This window comes from Punctularia strigosozonata, assembly GCF_000264995.1.
Source record: "Punctularia strigosozonata HHB-11173 SS5 unplaced genomic scaffold PUNSTscaffold_9, whole genome shotgun sequence".
Taxonomy (NCBI): domain Eukaryota; kingdom Fungi; phylum Basidiomycota; class Agaricomycetes; order Corticiales; family Punctulariaceae; genus Punctularia; species Punctularia strigosozonata.
In genome coordinates this window covers 411,297-430,532 of record NW_006767441.1, presented here as the reverse complement: position 1 = coordinate 430,532, position 19,236 = coordinate 411,297, and the positions used below count along the sequence as shown (strand labels likewise).

At 53.7% G+C, this 19,236-nt stretch overlaps 5 protein-coding genes across 5 annotated transcripts; 2 read left to right on the top strand and 3 right to left on the bottom strand.

Moving 5' to 3' along the window:
- Window positions 1-2,261: 2,261 nt before the first annotated feature.
- On the bottom strand, window positions 2,262-7,115 carry PUNSTDRAFT_114572 (uncharacterized protein; the record flags this gene model as incomplete). Its single annotated transcript, XM_007385304.1, has 8 exons — window positions 2,262-2,969; window positions 3,017-3,212; window positions 3,265-3,861; window positions 3,915-5,501; window positions 5,551-6,476; window positions 6,536-6,721; window positions 6,773-6,841; window positions 6,891-7,115. 8 exons carry the CDS (start codon window positions 7,113-7,115, stop codon window positions 2,262-2,264), a joined length of 4,494 nt encoding a protein of 1,497 aa, XP_007385366.1.
- A 957-nt stretch (window positions 7,116-8,072) lies between these two features.
- PUNSTDRAFT_114571 (uncharacterized protein) lies at window positions 8,073-9,072 on the top strand (the record flags this gene model as incomplete). The annotated part of the gene is made up of 2 exons (XM_007385303.1): window positions 8,073-8,230; window positions 8,286-9,072. The coding sequence occupies 2 exons, from the start codon at window positions 8,073-8,075 to the stop codon at window positions 9,070-9,072; spliced, it is 945 nt and encodes a 314-aa protein (XP_007385365.1).
- Window positions 9,073-9,341: 269 nt separating this feature from the next.
- PUNSTDRAFT_144632 (uncharacterized protein) lies at window positions 9,342-11,467 on the bottom strand. Its single transcript, XM_007385302.1, has 2 exons — window positions 10,542-11,467; window positions 9,342-10,488 (listed from the first exon to the last, which is right to left on the bottom strand). The coding sequence occupies exons 1-2, from the start codon at window positions 11,282-11,284 to the stop codon at window positions 9,711-9,713; spliced, it is 1,521 nt and encodes a 506-aa protein (XP_007385364.1). The 5' UTR covers window positions 11,285-11,467; the 3' UTR covers window positions 9,342-9,710.
- Window positions 11,468-11,831: 364 nt separating this feature from the next.
- On the bottom strand, window positions 11,832-12,925 carry PUNSTDRAFT_104554 (Pam17-domain-containing protein). Its single transcript, XM_007385301.1, has 5 exons — window positions 12,498-12,925; window positions 12,383-12,431; window positions 12,130-12,300; window positions 12,029-12,063; window positions 11,832-11,968 (listed from the first exon to the last, which is right to left on the bottom strand). The coding sequence occupies exons 1-5, from the start codon at window positions 12,885-12,887 to the stop codon at window positions 11,900-11,902; spliced, it is 714 nt and encodes a 237-aa protein (XP_007385363.1). The 5' UTR covers window positions 12,888-12,925; the 3' UTR covers window positions 11,832-11,899.
- A 161-nt stretch (window positions 12,926-13,086) lies between these two features.
- Window positions 13,087-17,589, top strand: PUNSTDRAFT_104552 (uncharacterized protein; the record flags this gene model as incomplete). The annotated part of the gene is made up of 14 exons (XM_007385300.1): window positions 13,087-13,611; window positions 13,665-13,992; window positions 14,047-14,613; window positions 14,714-15,353; window positions 15,404-15,551; window positions 15,600-15,620; window positions 15,674-15,714; window positions 15,769-15,912; window positions 15,962-16,592; window positions 16,649-16,824; window positions 16,882-16,920; window positions 16,971-17,046; window positions 17,102-17,275; window positions 17,329-17,589. The coding sequence occupies 14 exons, from the start codon at window positions 13,087-13,089 to the stop codon at window positions 17,587-17,589; spliced, it is 3,771 nt and encodes a 1,256-aa protein (XP_007385362.1).
- Window positions 17,590-19,236: the final 1,647 nt, after the last annotated feature.

Below are 19,236 nucleotides of genomic sequence, written 5' to 3'. Positions count from 1 at the left end.
GGTGGCAGTCCGCCTCGCGCGTTCGAGTCCGACCATTGTGTCTCTTTTTAACAATTGTTTCCTCCTGCTTCCCTCCTCACTTTTGCTCAGGCCGCTTGCTCTCGTACTTAGGGTGCTTACTCTGCTAAGGGAGTGATTTGTACTGTAATATGCATTGGACCGGCCTGAACTGTCGAAACTTCTTGCAATTAGGCTACGGTGGGCCTCGGGGTCCTTGTGGCGGTGCTTTGTATTATGCCGGATCACGCTTTCGGAATAGGCGTGTTTCTTGAGCGGGTATGCCGAGCGAAGCCGAGAATTTGAAATACATGATCCGCCAGCCGCTCTATCGCGTCGTACTCCCCCAAGCCCAGGATATAAAAGGAAAGATCACATGATTGTTTACCCCTGAGTTCACATGATCTATTACTCTGTTACAACATTGACTACCGCCCTAGGATTTGGGAGTTCGACGCGATACGAGCGGCTGGTTAAGGAGCCTGCACAATGGCGTCCCAGTGCATCTCCTGGTCAACTTGTCGCCGTCCATCGCCGCCGGCAAAACCACCGTTCGGACCGAAGAAACTGCTGATTCGTTGCCGTAGCGTCCTCTCGGAACGCTAACTTTCGCCGAAAATAGTCGGACCTCCCGACGTGCGTGCCGACTGTCGTCACCGACAGGAAATATATGGATGCACGGGCCGTGCGTCCAGCGCCATCGCCGCACCGGCTGCAACATAAGATGCCTGGCGAACACGAGCTCCGTTTTCTCGCGTTTCCCTTCCCGTTTCGCTTTCCGGCGATCACATGCTTTCCCAGTGTACAGCGGGCGGGAATGATCCCAACTCGACTCTAACGACGAAGGGAATTATTACGGTACTGTATTACAAGGTGATTACAAGGCAACCGCGCCCCAGCTCATCAATCTCGGTTCTGTGCTCAACTCGGCGCGGCTTCTGTTTGTTGTTGGCATCGCGTCCCCGATATCGGGCGCTCGGGCGTTAATGCTGAAAATACGGGAGCGAGACAGGACGCCGCATCATGCAACGGACGTCTTCTAGCTGATATCCACCACTTCACCCTTTCGGACATTGCGGTGACCACCCCGCACAACACCCACTTCCCTCGACGTGACTTCATGCGTTTGGTGGGTGATGCGAACAAGGAGACAGCATCGCCACAGCACAGCCTCAGGTGGATGCGAAGAGTGGAAGCGATGCATCGCTTATTTTGGACAGTGTATATTCCCGACCCCGACGTTTATTGCTTTCGTCTGTGACCCAGCTGCGCGCAACGAGGGAGTCCCGACATCTCTGTGCTTACTCGGCTGATAGTTGGTTGGTGATGGCCTGCTCCGCTGCTGTCGGGTTCGCATCGGCCGTGTCAAAAGGTTGGTACGTTTGGACGCCTACGATTGTTGCTGATACTATGTACTCGGAAAGGGAGCTGTCGCGGGTTTGACGCGTCTTCTGTGGTATACATATCAGGATCTGGACGGGGACGGGGCTCTCGGGACTCTCCGAAGCCGTCGGACGCCTCGCGCATCGTGCGATCGAAGCGCTTATGCCATTTCGGGCGTTATTCCCGCGCAACTGGCAGGAACCCTGGCGATCCTCGCTGCCTCTCGATCGGACTGAAACCGACGCACCCGCGAACCGGCTTCGGACGGTGTCCAGCGCCGATGTGGAAATTCCCAAAGATAGGCATATCTCCCGTTCGCCATCGCAATGCACATGCCTTATGGCATATCGTGCCCTCCATCGGCCTTGACAATGATATATAGCGCCCCCGTGTCACGCAGTCAACCCGGAGCGCGAACCTCCGAACCAACTGTTTGTTGGATTCTTGACGGCGCAGTTCCACAGTACTTCATGTCGGCCAGAGCAAGCATTTGTTGCAGATACCACGACGTTCTCGTCACTCGTGATGCTGATTCATTTTCATGTATTGATCCCATTCCCAGTTACCACTCTCACATCTCCGTACGACAGGACAGGGTCTAAGTTCGCCATTCTCCAGGAGCTAGAGTACATACACCACGATAACCCAGTCACAAATCCGGACAAACTACTTCTATCAAAAGCATCCCCGCAAAACCGCGCACGGTGAAACCGAAACGGTAGGCGAGCATAGGTACGGTTGTCGTGTTTCTACGCCGGTACGCAGTCATCCCACACCGGTGGGATGGTCTCGGCGGGTCTCGCTATGGCCCGTGGTCCGCGAAAAGGAGAATCCAGAAAGGGGATCGCCGGAGAGAGCAAGCAGTCTGCGCCACAGAATATTCAAATGTTGAGGGGAGGCGGATCCTCTTGCGCAGGTCGGGCGTGACCAAGCTGTGCCAACTCCTTGTCGTAGAATTCCAGTAAAGCTTCACGGTCGGAACAGAATTCGGCCAACTTTATCCGGATTTCCTCTGCCGCTTCGGCCGGCCGTTGCTCCTTCTGGTTGATGCCTTTCATCGAAGTGCCCATGCGGGTGGGACCCATGAGCCTGTTCGTCAAGAATAGGAAGCCTTGGGTACCGCCCACGACCTGCACGAATGCAACCCCAGACCGATGTACGAACTGCGAATACTTGAACGGTTCTCGCCTATACGAATAGATCGCGTCGATATGCTCGGGGTAGAGGTCCGCAGCTTCGATGTCGAGGATGAACCCAAACTGGCGGAGGAGAGCGTATTCGAAGTAATGCGCCGTTTGGGTACCTTCTGGTACCCTTTTGTCCAGGTCTGGCACGACCGGCGCCTGGACCGCCAACCTGACCGGAAAGCATGACTGAAACGCGTTCCTTTCCCGAACGTCGTATATCTGCGTGACGTACGCCTCGACCAGCCTCAACCCATAGCGTTCGATCACCCTGTTCCAGGACCGGACTTGATCCTCTATCAGACGAGGCGTGGTTCCTATCCAGTGTAATTCGAAATGGAACACCGTTGCAGGGTTGTGCATGATATCGTGGTGCAGGATGACGGTCTCGGCCTGATCACTTTTCTGCAGGACAGCGTTCAGCTACGCCTTTTGGAGAGGGGCCAGCGTACCTTGTTGGGGTCAATGTCGATCACCATGCTTTGGCTGAGAATAAGACGTTTCTTTTTCTGGGCGCGGGGATTCGCGACGCCCGAGGGGTAATGCCCAGACCGAACGTTGGAATCCTCGGGATGCCGTGAACGGAACCAGCCTGTTTTAGGAGTCGACGGAACGGCGTATTCCCCAACGAGACGGTAGTAATAATGCCTGTAAAGGAAACCGTCAGGCTCAGGTACAGGAGAGGACGTGAGAGACGCACCCATCCAAAAATCCGTGTTTACCTCTGCAGTGGTCGAACAAGCCCTGCTGCATCAGTTTGACGCCCCATTCCGCACCTTGCTCCCTGGTCGACACGTCTCTAAACTCGCGCACCAACCATGAGACGAAGTCCCAACCGGTGAATGATTCCTTGTAGACGTTTGAATGCCAGCGATAATCCTTGATCTGGACCCCGTCTTCTTCACGCATCGCCTTGGCGATGGACGATAAAGTCATGTCGCTGATGTCCCTATGGCTGTGGGTCTTTTTCTTTAACGGGCCCGAGGCATGTATGTGATCCAGCTGTGCCATTAGGTTCTCGTCGAGTACGGAAGCCGCTGGATTCAAGTCCGTTGGCAGGAAACGAACTGGAGGGGCATTAGAATCGTCTCCTGGCGCTCGCCAGCGAAGTCGAGTGAAGATATCAGCTAGCTTGTCCATCCCCAGAAGTCGGACTTCCTCCTCGTTGAGCTTCTCTCCAGAAGGGCCCGTGGTAATGGAAGGGGGTTCCGCGGTAGGAATCACCACGAAACGGGTACGCCAATAGCGAAGGGATTCGTGAAACTGGGGTTCATAACCAGCAACTAACATGTCAAGCCTACCCAGTAAGGTGTTAGCTACGCGAAGTCAACATATATCAAGCAGACTGACCTATTCCATCCATAGTTTTCGAGTCCATGTGAGGCGAAGGACGTCTTCCACTCCGTGTAACCTACCCCAAGCTTGGGCCAGATAAGGCACTGATATTCGAACGGTGGCGAGGGTGGCAGTCGACGAACGTATCGCCGAACCTGGATCGTCTCCGTGGCATACGATATCCTGTGTATTTCGTTGCTCATGCTGAGGTATATCGGTTCGGAGGAGCGCAAAACCTCCGCTGCTCCCGAAGGTTTGGGGGTCATCTCGTCCTCGCCCACAAACGACGTGGTGCGTCGCAGAGCATTTTTCTCCAGTTTCTCAGCACTCTTCTTGGAACCCAAGACGAACTGGAAACCCTGCGATAACCTAAACGCAGCCATCCCGCGCATTATGGCCATCGCCCATGCGTGACGGATATCCGGGCCCGTGACTGTCGGAGGTTTGACGAGAAAAGACCGCATATCAGGCGGGTCTACGACAAAGTCGTACGAAGCCACATCGTAGGAAGAGTCCAACTCCGATGTCGTGGGGAAGTGTTCGACGGTCAACGGAAGACATCCAGGGGTAGTCATCGACTTCCACTTGATCTCATGTTTGAACCATGGCTGCGGGGACATGTGCTCCCATCTCCTCGCCAGCGCGTATACGTGGTAGGACAGGGGAACATCGGCACGAGAAGGATTGATCCGTATGGCAGGGGATGACATGCTTAGCGGGACAGTGATTGAACTCAGGGTACTTCTTCTTTTCCCGAATGAAACTTCGTCGCGCGGAGGGGTTCCTAAGGGCGTGATGGTGCGTTGAGCGTGGCCTTCCTCTTCCATTCTGCGGCTCAAGACCGATCGCGCAGATCCACTGCGTTGTATGCTAACCGGTTTAGAGTCGGTGTTCTTGGACTGTGATGTCTTCAATGTGCGCCGGCTTGAGTGATGACCGGAGGCTGAAGCCTTGGAGATGGTGGCACGGGACGCTTTCACGCTGGAGCTAGACTCAGCATGAGCAACCGCGGCAGTGGTCTGAGCTTGGCTTGGAGTGGATTTGAACGCGTTGAACAGCCACGAGGGCTTGAGATAGCTCTGTGAGCCAGAAGGTTGGCTTTTACCACCGTTTGACCTCGTTGTAGCTGAGGAGCGACCGGAAAGATTCGAGCGTATAGAAGATTGAGAAGGTGATGCGCTTAACGCAAGATTCGAGAGGGCTGGGGATAGCATCTTCTCCTTGCTTTCCTGGCCTTCGTCAGGTAGCTCCTCCAGTGGTATCCGCGGACTCTCTTCGATGGGAGCAAATTTCGTGGATTTGATGGACGACCGATGCGACAGGGTCGATATAGTACTGATACGCCTTTCGTTTTTCCAGGAACTGGCAAGAACTGTGCTATTGCCCGATGAAGCGAGCGAATTGCGATTTCTGCCACTGAGTGCTTTGTACTCGAAGATCGCCGTGTCAAACTCATCGGTCTCTGCCTTTGTGAGCGGAAGATCTTGCCGGCGGAATGGAGACTCTTGATCGCTCAGGAAGGGTATCTCAATGCTCGAGAGAACATCGTGGTCCAAGAGTCCCATCATCTGCATCTCGTGCATTTTGGCTCTGGCCACGAACCTAAGTCGGAGACGTCAGTATCGCATAACAAGACTTAATGACGAATCACCTGTCCTGTCGGAAGGGCTGATCCATTTGTCTATCCCAGAACGACGCTGACATCCAGAAAGGCTCCCACCAAAACGTCGTCCGTTCGCGCCCCTGCCAATCGCTTGGGCCATCATCTCCGCCCCATAGTGAGTCCATGGCCCTCGATCCAGTCTTCCCATCCCTATCCTTCCTGAGCAGTTCAGGCTCCAAGCCTCTGAAGGAGAAAATGGGACTTTGGTGCAGCGGGGGCTTCGTAAGCGAGACCAAGTCCACGCCGAAGCCTTGATCCAAAAGTCGTGTGGTGGTCAAACGGAGGAGCTGTTTGTTGACACGAAAGTACCCCGTCCCCGGCGTGATGATTATTGTCGCCGAGCCGGTCAAAGATAGAGAGCGGTCGATATAATGTAACTCCGATGACTTGAGCCCCATATTAATGGCTTCCAAGATAGGGCCGTCGTGGGCATACGAAAGCCTCCCCACTAGTCGAACCTGCTCGGAAAGACCTGTTACAGAGGAGTCCATAGCAGCACGGTGATAATGATGCGTGAGGAGGATGTCCCTTTGAAACGCCCAGAATGAATCTTTCAAGCTGACCAGCGTGCTCCTCCACTCCGTCAACACTTCCAAATCCGTGATCACCTTGTAGAAATCTTTATACCAGTTCCGGTCCTCGTCCTGGCGCAGTGGTCCTGCGGCGTACTCGATCTCGGATTGGTCATAGTATACCCGAGATACCAACACGATGGTGACGATATGATTGGTGCCAGCATCGCGCCATTTCTCGAATAGGGCCGGGAGAAACGAATGCACTATGCGTTCATTGTAACGTTCCCCGGCGTTGTCGAACTCCCAAAGTTCCTTGCAAACCTGTATATAAATCGTGACTTTAGCAGACAGAGACCTATGCACCGATTTTGTCGTGGTGGTAATGATTCCTGCAGCAGCCTACGAAACTAGAAATGAGCACGAACAAGAGCGCATACGAGATCGACAGATTAGCGAACTTTACTCCCGTTCACGTAGAGCGCTTGGATCTTAGCCGCAATAGATCCCAGGAACGATATTTCTTGACCGACGTATACGGCATGCCCAACAAGCGACTCGCCAAGTCTCCACATATCATTGCGACCGAGATACTGATCCTGGAAGCGGAATTCAACGTAGTCGATTGACCATGCCTCCTTGTCAACCTGTATCGATCTCAGCATCGCCCAAGCCATGTCCCAGAACGGACAACATACCCTGGTGATCGTAACTTCTGCGTTATTCCGCACTCCGAAAGCTTCGGCAACAGGTCTAGGAATTGAGAACTGATTCCATCATTCACACGCTTGTCCGTTCTTGAGAAGAATGACTCACCTGAAGTTGCGGTTTCGCTACGCCGTCATCCCTCAGAAGAACGAACAAAAACCCTCTTGCGTCCTTGCCGTCCGCGTGGGTGACGCGGAATACATCTCCTTCGCTGACTCCGGGCCAATGCGAACAATTCAGTGCCACGTTGATATTCTCTTTCGGTTCATGCACCCAGGCCGTGAAGTTCTTCGCGTCTCCAACTTTGGCCGGTGTGGCAGGCGTCCTGATCATGGAGGTGGCCGTATTGGACCTCCTTCGGCTGTACTGAGTGTGCTGAGATGGGGCGCGCGTCGCCATGGCTTATGTGTATGTATACAGACGACTTTGTTACGTAGAACCTCCTTCGAGAGTTCCTGCTGACGCGTAATTGCACAGGAGATTGTGGTTTGTCATGAGCAGTTGCTGAGGCAGAGGGCGTCCAGACCAGGGAGTTCACAATCGTTCAGTTCTAGGGGCGAAGTATATGTCCGTGCGCGCCATGTACGGCACTGTTTGTCCAGAGTGAAGACCTGCTGTCGGAATCGAAGATATCGACCTGGCAGGGGCGTCGACCACCACGTGACGCGTGCCATTGTGGCCAGGAATGGAAATTACCGACGACAGCCTACGACCACAACTTGAATCAGGGTTGTCCTGCGAGTCATCCCAGTCCACGATATCTCCACGGAGCTCTATGATGATTGCGGTTGTAACCAGTGTTGTACCTTACGACAACGTTGCCAATGAGCGTAATATGGAAGTGGCGACAGTGGACTGACCATTGTTCCCTCCTTCCCACTTCCTTTCTGGGACAATAAGGTGAGTGGTACTTTGTCCCGCCTTCTCTCTGTGCACTGAACAATAACAATCCTAGGCCATTATGTACTCTCTCATGTACAGTACGCCATGTATAAAGTTCGCTTTGGGTGGCTTGATGCTTCCGTACTCCCCGTTTGGTGACCGCGACTAGACTCTTCCTCTCGTCTCTCAGTCTCTACGCTTCTGCTTGGTGCCGGACGCCTCCTATACGTTGTCGACAACGACCTTCTGATTCGTCGCATCTGCCGACCGTCCTTTACGCGCATCACACCCGACTTTCGTCAACATCAATACTCTATACGCAATCATGTTGCCCCCTCGTGCTTGTGAGTGCGCACGGATGGGTCGGACAAGGTCATAGGCTTACCCACACGCGTATCAGGGATCTTCATGGGCCTCAACGCCGTTCGCTTCATCAGCGTTGTTGCCCTCTTACTCGTCTTCTCGAGCAGTATCTTCGTCATGGTCAACGACATTCGTGCCGTGAACCACTTCATGGCCGCCAAGCAGGACGGCAACGCCACCATGGTCAATTGTGACTACATTGAGTAAATCTCTTCATCAACGACCTTTTATTGTCAGTAACTAATGAGTATTGTGCAGGAACAGCACGGTTCCTAACCAAGCAGCAGGCGTCTTCTGGGCAATTCTCAACCGGCTACTCATTATCCTCGAGGTCATCACCCTCCTCCTCGCTGAGCTCCCTCCCGCTTTCATGCAGACATTCTTCATCTCCTACTTCCCGGTGCTCGGCCCCGCCTTCGGCCTCGGCGCTCTCGGCATCTTCCAGGGCCTCATCGGCGCCACGATCCTCTCCCACCACGTCGACGACTTCACGCTCGTCGCCGCCTTCTTCCTCTTCTCCGTCGGCTGCCTTAACATGTTCCTCGGTCTCATCTTCCGCGAGAAGGCCAAGGAAAAGCGCTCCATCCGGGTATGGAAGGGCGAGAAGAAGAGTGTGCTCCCGACGAGCCTCGACCAGCGCCCGCAGTTCCAGAACTCGCCTTCTTTCGTCCACTCCGTCTTTAGCGAGAAGACCCTTGCACCCTCGGACCCGCCCATCTTCGAGAGGAGCAACAGCCGCGGCGAAGGCTATGGTTTCGGACGCCAGGGCGAGAAGGCCGCAGGACTGAAGGGATTCCTCATCTCCAAACCCCTTGAAAGCCTGCCGCGTTACGCCGCCCGTCCTTCAAGCAACCACAGTGCACACCGATCCGACGGCGGCAGTGGCGACGAGGAGGTTTACGCGCCCCCGCGTTCCAAGCCCGGCTCGCGCTCCCACTCGCGTTCGGGCAGCTCGAGCAGCGCAGGCTCTTCCCACTACAGTCAACCACCCTCTCGTGCCGTGACTCCTATCCCCACCTTCCACTCAAGTCCCACTGCCATCTGAGATGGTCAGCCCGTCGCATGCCATAAGACACCTGTAAAACGCCCCTTTCACGACGAACTCCTACCGTAGCATTGCTCGTTAATAGCTGTGGACACTGTAGCGATAACCGCGACTCTCGTGTATCATATGTAGCAGTTCGCAGGCTTGCGAAGATAATCATCTTTCCAGATAATGAACCTTGCTGTGGGGACCATGCTGGAAACATATAAGCAGCCGAGACTAATCTGTTGCGGACAGATCTGATTTTGGGTCCAAGTAATGAAAGATCTAACAGGAATGCTACGCGATTGTACAGATGCATGCTTTGATCGTTGTTCCGGAGATTGAATGGCGCCTAACCAACGTAAAGCAATTATAGAGTATACCCAAAGAGAGGAAAGAGCGTATCTATATGACAGAGGACGGCACAACGAAGATGCACGGTGAAAACAAGATTAAAAAGGTCACAAGTCACAGAACCAGATTGAAAAAAGGGGGAGGTTGAAGTGGTGGTGAAGCATGCGAACATGGTCCGTTATCCAAGGAGTCCGTTTGTTTCGCGAGATTGGGTCATGCATGAGTTTCATCAGGACATCACCGCGATCGGCCATCATCATTAGCGAACCAGAGTTCATCAAATTGTGGGTCTGGGGCACATTTTAGTGCGGACTGTACGCAGGCGGCAACGGCCCAGCTGAACCCTCCTCAACCCGTCCGCCATCCTTGTGCACGATCACGCCGTCTGGGCCGACTCGGCTCCTGAAAGCGGCAACTTCACCTGCCTTCGTCTGCGCGGGCGCGATCGGGCTGGCGACATCCTCTGAGTCTCTCTCCGCATTCACAGCGAAAAGGCGAGGGCCTTGGCTACCAGACGATGTCGGTGATCCACTCTGCGCATTGAAAGCGTGAGGCTGGAAGTCCGCGGCAGCTAGACCAAGCCCGGCACCCAAGCCATCGGTCTCTTCGATCCAGTTCGCGAGCCGGAGCGACAGTCTCGGCGTCCGAGACGTGACAGGATCCACGTCCTGAGGAGGGGGTGATAGAGTGCGACCAACATTGGATGATGTGCGACGGGACATGGGTGGTGAATAGGGTTCATGTCCATGAGCGGAGGAGCCAGGACCAGTTGGGAAGGGAGTGGGACTGTGAGCTTGAACCGATTCATGTCCCGTCACGGACGGCGAAACAGTACCAGTCGTCATGGACGGAGATGCGCTGGTCAACGTAGGTGCATGCGTTTGCCCCACCAGCCCGTACTGGTAAGGCTTCGGCTGATCGCTCTGTACTTCCTCATCCAGGAAACGGTGCTTCGATTTGCGACCTTTGACGTGCTTGATCGGCACAGGGGGCGGAGGACTGAAGCCCCGAGGAGTGCTCGACTTTTCGCCAAGGATAGCGTCCATCTCCAACTCCAGGCGTCGACGCTTGTAGATTCGCCTGTGCGTGCCCATTCAGGAATGTATACATCGGAAAAAGACACAGTGGCATACCAGCACAAGAACAGGGCCCCGAGGAGAGCGCAAAGCCCAAGAATGCCGCCAATCGACGCTCCGACAATAGTCCCAACGTGTTTGGTGCTACTACTCCCGTGATGGCCAGATCCGCTATCGGTATCCGGGACGACAGTGTTAACCACGACTGCCGACGGAGTACCGGTCGTGCTGGTTAACGTGATGACGACCACAGTCACCTCTCCATCTGCAAGTGTCGACGAAGAGCTCGTAGTGATCGTCGTTGGCGGTGGAGTGCTCGTAATAGTGAGAGCGGAAGTTATAGGTCCTGTGATGCTGGCGCTGGATCTACCGCTCGTGGACCCTGAGCTGCCGGAGCTTTGCCCAGGGCTCGGACTGGACTGGGCGGCAGACTGGGAGCTTTGCTGCGATTGCTGCGACGCCTGTCCTTGGCCTGACGAGGACTGTTGCGAGTTCCCGCCGTTGGAGGAACAGGGGGCAAATAGGGTTGCGGTGGGCTGTACGTTCGTCACTGGTACTGTGATCGGGATGGGAACTTGCACTGTGCTAACACCGCCGGCGATGGTGCTGAGCGACGTGACTGTACTCTCGGTTGCGCAAGTGCCGTTACCGCCCTGGCTCGCATCGAGGCATGTCGTAGAGACGATAGTCGATACGGAGTCGGCAAGAGTGGTGAGGCTGCTCGAGAAGGATGTCGAGACGGAGTCGGTGGTAACAGTTGTAAACTGGGTAGCAGTGGGCGTCGGCGTACACTGGGCCATGCGAGCTGTCCGGTCTGACTTGCGGAGCTGGCGTGTAGGAGGGTGGATATTAGGGTGGAAAGAGAGTACGGGGTCAAAGGAACTTGGAGAGCGATGAAGTTGAAAAGTTGAAAAGTTGCGTGGCTGATCTAATGACTGAACAGCGTTGCTGTGGCCTAAGCAGATGGCCGCTTGTGGACCCGTGGTGAGCGCTCGACGGTAAAAAATGGGAAACGAGCGAGAAACGGCGAGAGGGCGTGGCCAGAGGGATGCCTCACGCTGCCGCAGAGACAAGGCAGAGACGCCGGCCAATCCATGCCGCGAGAGTTTTGCGTAAGAATCTGTCCCGATAAGGAGATCTCGGCTTTCCCGACCCTTCCAGACAAGATGAGAGAGTGCTCTCGCCGCGCGCTGCAACAGCACGCCCAGTCGCTTTTCTTGCTGGTTGACGGACAGCGGTAAAGTATAATGCGCTCCATGACGCTCAAATCCATTCGTATGGCCCGGCGAACATTACTATGCTTGATGAACGGGCATCACATGCTCTCAATCACGCTCTTGTGGACAAAGCATTTGCCAATGGTAGCTGATGGGCTGAATGCAATTATTATGTGTTGAGATATGTATCGGCAAAGTTCACGCAGCAAGGTCCTTCTCATCCAGCCAGCGCGCCTTCCGTCTGTACCTCGCCTGATCACGTAGCCACTGCGCATCACGATCACCAAATGAGGGATAATTCCAGCTTGAAATTGTGGGCGACCATACCTGCCTGTACCCTTGAAGCGAGCCAATCTTTTCTCCTGCGTGGGTCGTTGTTTGTCAGTTTTTTCCGGAAATAGCGAGATGGTCAAAGAGGCGCAGCGCACCGTAATAATCCGGCACAGGATTGCTGGTGCTCTGCGCTGATGGGTCTACGCGGTTATTCACGAGATGGCGGTAGAACTCCTTGTCACGAGCTTCGTACAGGGGCATGATGCGTCTGTGTGTCAATCGCCAGCAAGTCGAGCCAATTGACGGTCCAACGAGATACCCGAGGCCTGTTTAACGGAGAAAATTCGGTTAGGCATGGTCACAATCTCGAGCGTGGAGTTGTTGGATGGATGCAAGGAGCAGACGTACCGCCTATGCCAACGGAGGAGAACCCGTAGAAAAACATTGGGTCAATGCCCTAAATGCAGTACACCAACACGGTTAGCAAGAATATGCGCGACCTCACGCTCGGTGATAGACTGACAAAGATGGGTTTCGTTGGGTCCGTCTCCAAGTTGCCGAAATAGCCCAATGCACCGGCAAATGCGAACAATGTAGAGGGTATAGTCGTAGCCATTTCCCACTTGCGCTTGTTCGCCCGAATTCGCAAGTATTCCGGCCATGTCAAGCTCTCTGAAGACTCGGAAGTTGTGCTAGAAGCTGCTGTGGCCGATGGTGTAGGTGCTGGTGTAGGAGCAGGAGCAGGTGAAGGCGGAGGTGACTTGGCTGCCGGAGGTGATGAGGACGCCTTCGAAGCCTTCGATTTTGAGGACTTGAACCGCACGAATGCGTTCGCAGATGAGAGGTTATACACGCGAGCTAAGCATAGATGCTGCTGGTGCAGGGCCAAAGGTTGGCGCAAGGTCATCGACATTTGCTTCGAAGAGCAAGCTCAAGCTCAGTAAGTCCAGCGGAGGGCCGGTAGGCGTTTCTCACACGACTTTAACGTCGTGAATCGCGAGCTGCGCCCGCTTTCGCTGACTCCCTCCCGAGTCCGGAGCCCAACAGCTGTCTTTTCCTTTACTCCCTCGGCATTTGCGAACGAACCAGCCACTAAGAGCGACAAAACTGCTATGCAGCCAACTGCATGCAAGACGTGTTGTTCGGCTTGCGTCACTTCGCCACCCCCTGTGACTCCTCCAGAGAATACGGCGTATTCCGTACGAAACTTCTTCGCTGCCGGAGTTCTGAAGTTTGGCGTTGCATTACAAGAGTCTGCCCACTGCATATGCAGCCACTGGCATGCTGAAGATCATTGGCATGGTTTCGACCACACTACAATTCTGCCTTTGATCACCACCGCGGAGGATGATGTGACCCTTCGCGAGCTCAACTTCCTCCTTCGAGAACGTTTTATCGCGCTTTCGTGGTGCTTATCTCCGTGCAAGACCAGAGTGTATATTCGTGTATACCTCATACCTCACGACCTCGGGGGTGTGCAGGGCAAACTGCGGAGACGGGGCGAGCATATACTCACCCCTGCGCGAAAATACTTAAAACGCATCTTGCCCCTCATCGTACAAAATCATGCGCTCTGGGATGGCCTCGAGTACGACGTGTCTGGATCTGTGCAAAAGGCATTTCTGCCGAATAAACTGGTGACTAATTACCGTGGTCTAACGAGATATTCGTCGTCTGATAATCCTTCCAGGATCCACGAACCATGGCAGAGATATACGGCGACCTACCCTCGCCTCAAGTCGACCTCACTGACCCCGGAGTTCCGGATAGTGCTCGCCAAGTTTGTGCGGCCGACTCGCTCCCGGGACTGCGCAGCAGCCTCCACGACTATCAACGACGTTCTGTCGTTGCAATGATATGCAAGGAAACATGCTCGGGAACATGCCCCGATCCGCTGTACATTACTCTGCATAGCATGGACGGTGAACCGCTCCACTTTCAGCCAGCTACCGGCGAAGTCGTTCGAGAGAGGCCAGTTGTAACGTCCAGCCGCGGAGGCATTCTCTGTGAAGAACTCGGTATCCGTTTTCTTTCATGCTATGATCGTGTCATTGATATATGGCGCTCGTAAGGTACGGGCAAGACAGTCATGATTCTGTCCCTGATAATGGCTACGCTGGACGAACTACCTGCACCTGAAGAGTCCATCTTGGACACCCGACCGGTACTGACGCCCATTAGTATGAGAGTTTTCTCCACCACGGAGGCAAAAGCTGCACGCAAGAGGGCATCGCGAGGAGGCCGAACGATCGCACCGCCTGTCGGAGGCGTGCCTACACTTGTTGAGATGTCGCTACACTGGTCAAGATTGCACCCAGCAAAATCAGGCCTTCGACAATTTGAGGACCAATTAGCACGCACGAACCTTCTGCCGATGCTTACAGGGAATGTGCCGTTTTATCACCATTTCATTGTTGACGGTCTGGAGCAGGACTCCTCAAGGCGCAAGACGAGTGGTGCTGGTCCAAGGACCATGCACATAACATCTGCCACGCTCGTGATTGTCCCTCCCAACCTGGTCGCTCAGTGGCAAAGGGAGATACAGAAACATTGCGAGGACGGCCTCCGAGTCCTCACAGTGAACAAGGACGCGGATCTCCCGCGTCCAAGTGAGCTCGCGTCCAATTTCGATGTGAGTAGTAGTGTCTGCTCGTACCACCATCTGACCTCTCTAGTTCAGCTTGTCTTGATGTCTGTTCCAGGTGCGTCTGATTGCTGCTCTCATTTTTCAGGAGGGAGCTAAAAATCTCATAGTATTCTCCTCTGAGGGAAAGAAAACCAATATCACGTCGTTACATGACTGGAACAGCTGCACCTGCCTCCCGTTCCCAGGCACTCGCGTACCTCGGTGCCAGTGTGACGAGATCCGCACGGACGTATCGTCTCTTCTGAGGGTGCGCTGGAAGCGTCTTGTCATAGACGAAGGGCATGTTTCCGCAACCGTGGCAACGACTCTCACCCCGTTTGCTAAATTGCTGAGCGTCGAGCGGCGCTGGATTGTTACCGGAACCCCAACCACCAATATGCTCGGTTTCAGCTTCGGCTCCATTTCACAAAACAGAGACACGGTAACTGACCATGATGACTCTCTGCTCGTGCCTACCGAAGCTTTGGATGGTCTTGAAGACGAGCATGAAGGACACGATGACGTCAATGTCGGGGCAGACAACACGTCCAGGCGTTGGACCTTAGAGGACCGGCAAGACCTGCATAAACTCGCAACCATGATCAGTCACTTCCTTTCTGTTCCGCAATTTGCCACGACCCCAAAACTCTTTACAACTCACGTCATCGCACCCTTGTTCGACATCAACGGCCCACGAGCTGGTCCAATTCAAGTCCTGGAACAAGTCATGCAGATGGCGATGGTTCGACATCGGTGGGTCCACTGACCCAGCGCTTGCATTATCATTTACTTTCCACCGGCAGAATTTCCGATGTCGAACATGAAGTGACATTGCCTCCTATGAGGAAGGAAACTGTGCTACTCGACCTTCATCCCCTCGCTGTCAAATCTTACAACACTTTGCAAAGCCTGATTGCCATAAACGCTGTGGATTCTGAGAGGGTCGATCAGGTAGAGCCATAATTCGTGCTTTTGTAACATATGCTCAGTAATTTCTAGGATTACCTTTTCCACGCTAGGGTGCGAGGCTGTTGTATGTATCGACTTGGAAACAAACCTTATACACCCTCCAGAATACCCGTACTCTCCTGCAGATCGTGGAGAACATCAGTCAGTGAGCAATGATCTGCTGGGCTTCTGTTGCTCCCTGGCACTCATGTAACGTCAGGACTCTGTTCTGGAGAACAGACGATGAGCTCCTGGAGCAGGTTCGAGATGCTCTGCAGAAGTCAGACAAGACTCTTTCCAACGCTGTTCAGCGAAACCGACCTGAAGACGACCATTTGCTGCTAAAATCTGCGTTCCATCATCTGTATGTTCACATAGGCAGTACAGTCTAACAGCTCATGAACTTGACGTAGACAAGAGGCAATGAAAGACGGCATATGGCGAGCATCACAGGACTGCATCGATCTACCGTACGAAGTCCGCAATATCGACAGGACAATATTCGCCCACTGGACTCGCTCACAAGTTTACGGCCTGTCACGTCCCCGGGATAGCGGCGCCGAGGATGACCATATTGTTGCGTACATGCACCCAGACCGACTTGAGAAGATGCGAGAGTTTGTCGTTGCGCAGCCACTTGCATCGAAGGAGCGAATATGCAACCAAGGCTCGGCGGTATGCGAAGCTGATGCTCGCCAGCATCAACTTCATGAACTCAATCAGCTCATGCGGAAGGGGGGGAAGCGGAGGCGTGAAGAGGATGATGCAGGTCGTGTAATAGGCAGGGCCAGGGAGTCGGCGAAGAAAACAATCGTGAGGGAGAGAATCGAGGAGCTTCGAAAGGAATACCTTATTGCCCAAGCGCGGCTCCAGGTTGTCAGCACGCATGAAAGCCAGCATCCTTCTGGTTCTGTGCCCCTCGAGGACAAATCATCGATAACCACGCCAAATACCCCCTCTCTCAGTTTTCTTGCCTCCTCACCACTGGCCAATGTCCGCATTGGATCATCTGGTTCTTCCAAGCAGAACTACATTCTTAGAGAGGTATGAATTTGATCCTGGTACATGGTACGAGACAACCAACCGAATTGATTTTACAGGTTTTGCGTCATGCACCGACCGAGAAGTTTCTGATATTCTCCAAAAGCCCTCTGACCCTTGCTCATGTAGCGGAGGGTCTTGACCTTTCTGGTATCAAATACCTCCAATCCACAAGGGTCAGTGTTAGGATGCGAGAACAACTTGTGCTCACATTTGAGACATCCGACGTATACCGGTGAGCCGTTAGACTCCATTCTGTACCATTACGCGCCCTGATTACGCCGTTTCTCAGCGTATTCTTAATGGAGCTCAAACACGGGGCCCGTGGATTGTAGGTACAGCGAACAATTCCTTGCTGTCATACTCATACGCTGCTTGCAGGAATATGGTCACGGCGTCCCGTGTCCTCTTCTGCGAGCCGGTGTGGGAGGCTGACGTCGAAACTCAAGCAATCAAGGCAAGTATACGATTTCATTCGCGCGCCAATCACAGATCTGATTGTTGGTGGAAAGCGAGCGCACCGTATTGGGCAAACACGCCCAGTAAATGTGAAGACACTTGCCATCCGTGGAACATCCGAAGAGTACATGGTCAATCGACGCAACACGTTGAAGGAGCAGTTCGCAGTAAGCACGAACAAGTCACCCGAGTTTCTAAAGGAAAAGGGCGTACGGGACTTCATCGCTGTCTGTACCATTCTCCAGATGCAACCATGAGCAACGTTCTGACCACTGACCAGAACCCGACATTCCTTCATCCGTGCTCCACGACCGGGATGCTAGGATTAGATATTCCGCTTTTGCCCATATCTCAAGGTTCCGCTGCGAACCGTCCAGGAGACTCGGGAGGAGTGAGTCACGAGAGTGTTTTCGTGTCCGACATACCTACGGATGGAGCGCGATCGGCGGAAGATCACTTGCAAGCATCGAGTAGCATGGACCGTAGCATGGATCACCACTCTCCTCCGAAGAAGTTGAGAAGCGTGCGATTTGCGGATTGATTTCAGGCAGTTTTTCATTCGTCGGGTGGAGTCATGTAGATGAACGTTTCCCGACTCGCATTCCCGGAGGGTATCCAGATCATTCCGATTTGCGTGACCGCGCGAAGTCGCGGTTGGGGACCGAATACGACACGACGCGTAACGCGTACGTCGGGTAACGTGTGAGTGCTGCGTGAGAGGGCGCTAAGTACATAGTCGTCTCGCGCCAGTTCGCAACAGGGGCGCATCGCTGGGTTGAACATTTGGCTACTACGTCGCTACGATATCTACAAGTTTGCCTCTGGTTTCATAGCCATCACCATCTTGCTTAACATGGTTCTTGGAAACATCGCTTCAAGGCAAAAACTTGTGTACTGGGCAGGCGACGAACCTCTGTCTCAGCACGTTCCTCAAGATGCAGAAACCGAAATAGACGTCCTTGAGGAGCAGTTACATGATGTTGCTGAAGAGGAACCTATGAAGGGAACACGAAGGACGACCTTCACGCGGTCTATGTATTGGGAATTGTTCTACGGTGCGCATGGTTGTTCTTCTGTGTCCTCTCATGGGTTGACTCGCGCTCCAGAAATGCTGGAAACGGTTCTTGAGCACGAGAATCATTTGTTCTCTCCTGAAGAACATGGATTTTTAGACAAATTTCGTAGATTGAGCTGTGAGCTGCAGCCTGCCACAACCCAACCCATGCTAATCGATCTTACCGCTGTTTAAACGCAGATCCCGACCAATATCTCTTCATTCGGTTATGGTTACGCAAAGACGGAAAATGGCATCGTCTGGACAGTCTTAAGAAGTTCGAGAAGGAAATGAGCCGTTACCCGCATGATTTCATCTCCATGGACCATTCAATCTCAACTATTTGTGAACGCCAAGAGCAGTTTCTTGAGCCGACGCCAGTGACCAGGATGGAAGACGGGACGGAGATAATTGATTTGACTCTGGACGACGAAGCTTCTGACACGGGCTCTCATGCATCGAGTTCATCTCGTCGAGAACCACAAGCTCTCCCCTTACTCAGACTAGCGTCCGACGAATCAGATGCTAGCACGGAGGAATTACTCGATTGCCTTACCGTTGAGGAACTCAACAAGATTGCCAAGCAGATGAAGGTGAAGGCTCTAGGAGCGGTGCGTGACGTCGGCCACCGGACACGAGCTCCCCTTGTACTCACTTTCTTATCTTCAGCGCGAACATATCAAGCAGTTGATCTTGGCCAGCGCGTCGAAGCAATCTACCTTGCCGTTCATAACTGCAGAGTCACCCAGGAAAGGCGCCACTAGCAACTTGCACCAGCAGAGCCGACCTACTCTAGTACCCAGACGGTCACAGCTGGAGCGCCTTCACGAAATGCTTGTTAAATTACTGGGTATGTGGTCGCCTCGCTTAATACTCGAATGCGGCTATTAAGGGACTTTTTGACTAGGTCGTTGCGTTCGCATAAATGATGACGTTTGCCGCTTGTTCCGGCGAGTGCACCTTGTATATTTCAGGAGGTATGTTGGACTACTATCGAAATGCGAGATAGCAGGCTGATGTGGAGCAAGCACGAGATTTGAGACGGATAAGCTCACGCCAGGGGTGTTGGTACGCTCGAAGAAGCGCTCGTACGGTGCCAGCGATGCTGTCGCTTCGATACAACGAACGCCGGAT

Excerpts from the sequence above, each read along its gene's own strand:
- PUNSTDRAFT_144632 (XM_007385302.1), bottom strand. The coding sequence starts at position 11,284 with ATGGCCCAGTGTACGCCGACGCCCACTGCTACCCAGTTTACAACTGTT. Across the intron at positions 10,489-10,541 it reads GGGGCCCTGTTCTTGTGCTG|GCGAATCTACAAGCGTCGAC; the intron begins GTATGCCACTGT and ends GGGCACGCACAG.
- PUNSTDRAFT_104554 (XM_007385301.1), bottom strand. The coding sequence starts at position 12,887 with ATGTCGATGACCTTGCGCCAACCTTTGGCCCTGCACCAGCAGCATCTA. Across the intron at positions 12,432-12,497 it reads ACCCAACGAAACCCATCTTT|GGCATTGACCCAATGTTTTT; the intron begins GTCAGTCTATCA and ends TACTGCATTTAG. Across the intron at positions 11,969-12,028 it reads CGCTTCAAGGGTACAGGCAG|TGGCTACGTGATCAGGCGAG; the intron begins GTATGGTCGCCC and ends CGTGATGCGCAG.